The sequence below is a fragment of the Rhagoletis zephyria genome, unplaced genomic scaffold (genome assembly GCF_001687245.7).
Source record: "Rhagoletis zephyria isolate East Lansing unplaced genomic scaffold, Rhagoletis_zephyria_1.1 Rzeph_scaffold_01729, whole genome shotgun sequence".
Classification (NCBI taxonomy): domain Eukaryota; kingdom Metazoa; phylum Arthropoda; class Insecta; order Diptera; family Tephritidae; genus Rhagoletis; species Rhagoletis zephyria.
The window spans coordinates 34,237-42,226 of NW_016158813.1; the positions used below are offsets into that span (position 1 = coordinate 34,237).

The window sequence follows — 7,990 nt, forward strand, 5'->3', positions numbered from 1 at the left end:
TTTTTTTTTTATATAAAAGCATACTTTAATATATATACATACCTGCGGCGATTTTTAAGTTTTTATATAAAACGATAGTTTACTATACAGCTAATGAAAATTTGGAATAAAACATCGCGGGATTTTTTATTCCAAATTGTTGCCTGCGGCGCTTTTTCTTTTTCATATAAAACGATATATTTAAACAAATATAATGTGCAGAAGAATTTTTTGTTACAAATCATACATCAAATTAAAGATATTTTTGTGCTCTTTCTGATAATAATATTTGTTAACATAGTTAATTACATATATTTTTACGAAAAACCTACATTTTTATAAACAATTGCCATAATTAGGTTTTTGTACTTTTCCTCAAAATATGTATACATTATATACATAAATATATATCGAATGAAAGGTGCTTCAATCATTTTTCCAACTGTGTGCATAGTTTTAAAATCGGTTCAATAGTTTTCGAAATATAAGCTTTTAAAAATGTTGAACGTTTAGTCCACTTAGCGCCACCCCTGATATTTTGCACACAAAAAAAATATGCCGTTAAAATCAGGAAAATAGGGCGATCCACGCCTACTTTTTTTTAGCTCATTGGCCCCAATTCCAATTATTGTTAAAACGTTTATGCAATGTTTAACGTAAAGTAAAAATGATGAATTTATTAACGGCTTTTGCTCGATTTTAGGGATGAGAAAACGACGAACAAACGATTTATCACAGTTAACAAATGAAAATAATGAAATTCTTACATTTGGGGTGCTAAAGGCAGGAACCGTAAAACGTAAAAAATTAATTATAAATGTTTGGCTAAGGAACAAACGTTAAAAATAGACGAACAATAAAGAACAAACGACGAACTATCGATTGCAATAATAATTAACCCAAAATAATCTATTGCGGGTGCTAACTTCAGGAATTACGTAAAGTGAAAATTGAAAAATTAATTATACATTTTTGGCTAACGAAGAAACGTTAAAAATGGACGAACATTAAAGAATAATCGACGAACTATCGATTGCAATACAAAAATCTTAATATTTTCACAAATGGTGTGCTAACGTCGGTTGGCTTTCCCATAGGCGGTTGGTGTAATGGCACCACGCGATGTGGTAACAACTAATATGGCAATACTTATGTTGCCCAAAATAATAAAATTACATCGCGTGTGTTGTCAACACTGCCGAGCTTACGATCCACATTCGTTTTTAGAAGGTGTATCGTAGGCTGGCTTTAAGGAAGCCATTAAATCGCTACTCGACACTAAAACTGATCGGCTCGAAAGTTGTAAATTAAAATAAATCAAATAAAAGTATTTTTCAAAGCGAAAATGGTCCTCGTGTGTGTGTAATTAATTTGATATTTCATTTGTGTTAACCTGGCCGCGAAATAGTAAGCAGCGAGTTGCAGCAGTAGCAGACACAGTATTTGTGTGCGTTCCGGAGGCCCAGGCGTAGTCGAAAGTGAGCGCCGTTTTCCCAGCAAGCGGCGCAGCATTTACGTGGGTGAGCTAATTAGTTTTCTTTTTTGGAATTTTTTGGGTGTTTCGCCCCACGTACACCAAGCACGTTAAAGAGTGCTGTAAATGAAATGAATGAAAGCCTTGTGCCGCCGATTAAATGAAACAACAAGCAAAGCAAGCAATTGAGTAAGCGGTACTATTTATGATGAGAATGACCGAAAACCCAAATGTTAAAATATTAAAATTTCTTTTGTTTAAAGATTAGGCCATCTTAGCTTTATATAGGCTTAACTTTTCAAATGGGCGATTCTATGCTTTGACGCGACACTTTCGGCAGGAGCACGGCATATTGCACATTTGCTACAAGAGTGTCATGATCCAAAAATGAAAAACTCGCATTGTAAAATGAATACATATTTTGTTCTAGTGAGGTACTAGTAATCGATAGAGCTATCAAATTTCTGCATACTTAACTCGATTTTATATTATTTTGAATTGCCACTCTTGCAGCAGATGTGCGATATGTATGCATAACGTAAATAAGGCTGACTTCTAAAACGAATCAATACAATGTTAGGATGTTGTTATACTGCGGTATTCATACTGTTTGTATATGCAGAGTTGTGACACATTGCAACCATATACATTGCATATTTTAAATATTCAATATAGCAATGAACAATTTTTCTGAATTTTCCATTTCTAAAACACCAATGGTAACCAATAACAAACGAAGCATCAACTTTGTTTCTGATGCGCTGATTGCTCCAGCGATGCGTTTCGATAACTTTTCGGATGCGTTTTGGAAAAGTATACATTGTCAATATTTTGTAGTTCGGCGTTATGGAACATTGTACTTCGCACGTATGCAAAGCAATTGCCGTTTTGGAATTCAGCCTAATTTCAATTTTGTATTAGAATTTCTATTTGGACCGCGTTTTTATTTACATTTATACTAATTATGCATGTAATAAATATATATGCGTGAATAATTTGAGAAAGCTGATACAAAATTATGTGTGAAAACTTTTTTCGTTCCCAAAAGTCGGCTAAATTGGTTTTAGTGTCGGTGAATTCGTTGAATGTTTCAATAGCCAAATAAGCTTCTGAAGTGCATGAGGCGCTGTATGTAGGTGAACTTATTTGATTTAATAATTCACCAAGTAAGTCGGTACTTGTATCTTCGATACTACTCTCGCTTTCTGTTATAGAAATGATGTGGGGTTGTGCTGACTGCAAAAAATATGAAAAAATAATATAGCGTTGGTGATATTGAAAATAACAATAATCATAAACAATACCTGAGCAAAAATCGGACTAGCTTTTAAATGTAGCATTTTCAAATACTCAACGGCCATTACTCTCATATGCGCAAATTCAGGACTTAGCAATAAACGATGTAATCTGGGGTCTAAATAAAAGGCTGCCGCTACTGTTGCATTACTTAGTAGCATTTTCTTCCTTTTAGTAATCGAATGGAATAAAAGTCTTGAAATTTCAGATGCATCGGAACTTTTTTTTATGGCCAAGCACATTTCCAAAAACATTGCTATGAAGTCGCCAAAAAGCAAGTTTTGGTTTTGTAGCTCTTCTGTAGTTGCCTTTATAGGAGCAAAAGTACTGAAAAAATCGTCTACAAAACTCCAGTCTACATCTGAGTTTTCAAAATTATGATCAACGAAATCTCGAACAGCTTTTAAGCGCTTCACCAAATCGTATGAATAGCTCCAACGGGCGGGGCAGTCAGCTATCGGTGGTAACAAATTATTATTGACCAGAAGTCGATGTGCGAAGCTTTTTTGCAGTTAATCGACATTTTTCAAACTTCAATTTTACATTTTCGTTTTTTATTACATCGTATACACTCAATTGTATCGTGTGAGCGGCACATCTTATAACAGCAAGAGAATCTGAAATTAAAATGATAACATAGTGCTACAAAGAAGAATGAAGTAGAAATACCTGGGAAGTGATGTAAATTTTCTGGTATGTCTTGTCGAGTAAGGTACTAAAAACTGGGTTTTGACCATAAGTCAAGATTTTTGGGGGTGTCTGGCAAATTTCATATTTCGATTCTTGTTTTATTCGACAAGACCTACAACAAAAAATAACATCACTTCCCATGTATTTTGGAGTGCCGCACGGTATAACGTATTGGGCATGATAAAAAACTGAATTTTAAAATTATTTTATTTGTCATGGTTTTACCTCATAGTAGTTTTATCATGGTATTGAGAGGTAATTGATTACTTGGACTTACTGAAGTGAGAGGTCATACAATCGTCGAACTTTGGATCATCAAAAATGGTATCGCACGTTACATCAATATTATCGCTTTCGTCATCATCAGAGTCAAAATCTAATATATTTGTACTTTCTTCATTTTCATTATCGACTTGTAAAAGGGAACCACACTTAACCATATTTCGACCGTTGTCGCTGGTGATACTGTATAGTTGCTCAATATTAATTTCATATCTACATATAAAGGATAACAAATAACTTTAATAATATAAATCGCAGGAACTCAGACCATTTTTTGTGCACTTACCTTTCCAATGTCTCCAAAATTAATTGCTTTAAATTATCCGCCGTGTGCTGCTCTTTGAAATTTTTTACGGCTAGAGTCTTGACTGGAATTTTCCCTTCGCTGTCTATTTTTATTGAAAATATTTTATTTTTGAAAAAATTCCGTAAGTACTGTATTTCTATTTCCATTTTTTTTTGTAAAATATGACTTATATTATTTCTGTTAATTTTGTTTAAATTCACTTGTTCGCAGATAGGACCTAATAATGTTTGAAAAGCGCTGCTGTTAAAAACTTGCAAAGGGAGACCGCACTCAGTGATGAAGGCAGCACACAAATTTTTAACGTCGTTCTGACACATTTTCAATAAAATTTTTTGTTTTACACTCGCAAATTCACTGATTTTTTGCTCATCGCCTTTGTAACCGTCAAATATGCCTTCGTTGAAGATGCGATTTGAGGTTTCCGAGGTGGTCAGTGGTTAAGCACTTTCCACATATTTTACAAGCCATCGTGGCATCTGTATTTTGTTTATACAAATTCCGGATAAAACTTTCCTTTTTCCTTCTCATTTTGGGGTTAAGTTGTTGACTTTTTATAATTATTTTTCAAATTTCAAGTACGCTAACTTCGTTCGCCTTTGTTTGTAGATATTAAATACGAGAGCAATGCGTGTCGCTTAGGTATTGCCAACACAGATTAAAATGAAAACTATGCGTTGATTTATTTCGTTTGAACGTTAACGATTGAGTTTTGTTTCGTTAATTTAGCTCCGAAACGTAACGAAATTATTTTGATACGTTTTTTTTCCTCGCTAACGAAACGAAATCGATTCATATAGTTTGTTGGGCATCTCTGATCTCAAGTAATTTTCAGACTTTCACCAACTAGATATTTATCTAGTCTTATCTTGGTTATTATAACTAAACTTTTTCTGGGTGTATCCAATGGTTTTTGTTTTTGCTCATTACGAATCTGAAGTCAGTGTCAGTTCTTAAAAATTTTAAATGGCGAATGCAAAATGGAGGATGGATTTAAAAAAAATTCAGATTTTTATGAAATTTTATATCCAGAGGTTTTTCGAGTGGCTGATTACAAAACTAAAATCAGATTTCAAAAATTAAAAAGAGGCGTTCGAATCTTTATTGGATCCGCCATTTTGAATTTTTGATAACTGATTAAAGTTTTGCAATCAGGCTTGGATTTCAAATTTCATACAAATCTGATATTTCTTTAAAAATTCAGCTCCATTTGTATTAACACCTCAAACTGCTGTTTTGTAGTAACTTCCACCATTCACAAAAGAAAGAAAAATTTTAAAGTGTTGATAATATAGAATTACTAGTCTTTTTAACAGGCGTCACAAAAAGGAGAAGGTTAACAATTCGTCGGAATATATATATATATTTTTTTATGTATGTTACCACATAACTTTGGACCACGTTAACCGATTTCTATAATTCTTTTTATAAAACCTGTGTTACCTCACAGGTGGTCCCATACTAATTTGGACCATGAAGAAATTAACCATAATCTTAAATTTGTAAATGAGAATTGAAGTCAGCTTCTTTTTTTGAATAGAAATTACTTGTAGTAATGTAGTTTTTAATTCTCACCAGCAAAAAAAAAGTGTAATAGTTCCACAAAAATGCATTTGCCAGCATACACGCTTTGTGCAAATAACATATGTATACATATAAAATAAAATTTGTCTCCAAAAACACTAATATTATCTACATATATGCTTTTTATTAGGCTGCTACTTTACTAAATATACGAGAGATCTCTGCAATAAGGCCGGAATCAAAGGATGGGTTAAAAACTCCAAACAAGGAACTATAGTAGGGAAAATGCAGGGCCCGAAAGAGGAAATTGATAAAATGTAAGTTTTACTTGGAAATATTTTTAAATACATCGTACCAACATATTTTTTTTATAGGACAAGCTGGCTTTCCAAAGAAGGCTCCCCTGGTTGCAAAATTGAGAAATGTTTATTGCGGAACTCTATAATACATAACCGTTTGGACTACAAGGAATTTGAAATCAGATTTTAATGTGACTCATATTAAATTTTTTAATACGTTTTGAAGTTTTATATTTTAATGTTTTTAATAAAACGCTTGGGAAAACTTCGATATATACATTCCTTAAGTTACGGGAAAAAGATCGCGTACTCCAAAATCCTGTACTGAGAGCAATTTTTGGAGAGTTGTGTAGAAAATGAAGTTGCAAGATTTTACTCGCTGCTTTTTTTGTTCCCGTACTTTTTGCTGTTACTCACTTTTTGCTCTCACTTCATAGAGTAATTTTAATGTTTGACGTTTTAACAGGATTTTACACGAAAAGTATTGGATCAGAGCTATTATATCATCCATACAAATGTATATATACATATGTTCTTATATGTTCATCAGCTATCAACAGACCCAATTAAAATGTTTTCAGAATTGTTAAAATATTTGCCTTCCTTTTTTATCAATAGACTACTAAACCTATGCCTAAAGCCATGCTACGAATATCAAAACTACTTGCAACAAATGAGTTCATGCATATGTATGTACATACAAACTTGAGTATGTATAAATATAGGTACATAGTCGTATGCGTGCACGGAGTTTGCATTATCGGAAGTAATAATCATTTGACCGCATTTCCTCTTACCCTGCATATGCCTAAATGTGTGCAACCATTTGCAATAGCAAGTAAACACAGGGTGCTTCTAATGAAATTAAACATTTTCTGCTGCACTACACATGCTAAGCCCTCCGAAATTTTCTGCTGGGCTATGCGTTACAGCTTCGCAAATCCATCGCATCAAAAATCCACAAACCCTAGTGTAAGTTGTACGTGGGGTTGAGTACAGTATGAAAATAAGTTTCTTATCGGCGGTTATGCCAGTAGTTTGACCATCTATCTCGAGCCACAAAATTTGTTTGGTGTTTCCATGTGTCCCATTTGACTCTCTACGTGACTTTTGGGGAGTTATTCGCAGTACCAACAGCTGCAGCATTTCTGTCACCTCACTCCATATGTGGCTTTTGCACAGTTATTTGCAAGCGACCTCTGCGGCAAAATTTTGAGACAGTCTGGCAAAGCGCTAGTTCTGCCCTACAAATTTCAGAACTGTCTCTGAACTACTGCAAAAGGGATGCAGAGCTGGGCGGTTGAAACTTATATGTTGCTGGTTGCGTTGTCGTCAATGTTACTCATCTATTACTACGTCTATACGCACGTCTTATTTGCAAATAACAATTTGCAAAATGGTACACTTTGCCGTATAAACGCTGAGTTAATTTTTTATTTGCAAATAACTAAATCACGCAAATAAGTATTGATTAGTGGTACTATTTGCAAATAAGCGCAAGACGCCGTCATTCTTAGGTTTACAGTAAAACCCGCTTAAGTACCTCACGAAAAATTTCAGCTTTTTGAGGTACTTAGGCGGGTTGGGTACTTAAGCGAACACAATTTGTGATGTAGTTACATCTTCTTGTTAACTTACATAAATAAGTCCTTGTATAAAACATGAACCAAGATCGTAGCATTATTTAAACACGTAAAAGCATAAAAAAACTTTATTAAAAAACAAGATAAAGCCATCTTCTGTTATTTTCACAAGAATTAAATTAAAAAGTCGTTGATTATACATATTTATACATACATACAAATGGACCAAATGATATTGTTTGCCACCTATGTATGCTTCTATTTTAATTTTTAAAATCTTTCAATTAAAAAAAATTCATTCCCTAACAAATACCATATAAACTTAAAGTATAAGCTTGAAATCTTGTAGAACACTGAAAAGATTTATCAAAATTTCAAACTTGTTTATCAGAAGTGTTAAAATTTTTTATGAGTATACAGTTTTATAGCCCATTAATAATGCGCAAGTTTCAAGTGGCTAAAAATTACCGTTGATTTTTTAGAATTTTTTTGCCGAAGGTGTGTAGCGCTGCCACTGAATTTCAAAATATGTAAATGTTTGAAGAAATTAAAAAAAAAA

General features: G+C 33.3%; 2 protein-coding genes across 3 annotated transcripts; one reads left to right on the top strand and one right to left on the bottom strand.

Moving 5' to 3' along the window:
• Window positions 1-1,617: 1,617 nt before the first annotated feature.
• LOC108364959 (acylphosphatase-2-like) lies at window positions 1,618-6,179 on the top strand (the record flags this gene model as incomplete). The annotated part of the gene is made up of 3 exons (XM_017618845.1): window positions 1,618-1,642; window positions 5,740-5,866; window positions 5,924-6,179. Coding segments are annotated over 3 exons (267 nt in total), but the record flags the coding sequence as incomplete, so codon positions are not given.
• LOC108364960 (uncharacterized) lies at window positions 2,341-4,139 on the bottom strand. 2 transcript variants are annotated; one of them, XM_017618846.1, is made up of 3 exons: window positions 3,717-4,139; window positions 2,758-3,366; window positions 2,341-2,689 (listed from the first exon to the last, which is right to left on the bottom strand). In XM_017618846.1, the coding sequence occupies exons 2-3, from the start codon at window positions 3,001-3,003 to the stop codon at window positions 2,360-2,362; spliced, it is 576 nt and encodes a 191-aa protein (XP_017474335.1). In that variant the 5' UTR covers window positions 3,004-3,366; window positions 3,717-4,139; the 3' UTR covers window positions 2,341-2,359. The 2 variants fall into 2 exon arrangements, with proteins under 2 accessions (XP_017474335.1, XP_017474336.1); XM_017618847.1 differs by lacking the exon at window positions 2,341-2,689 and having other exon boundaries at window positions 2,816-3,366.
• Window positions 6,180-7,990: the final 1,811 nt, after the last annotated feature.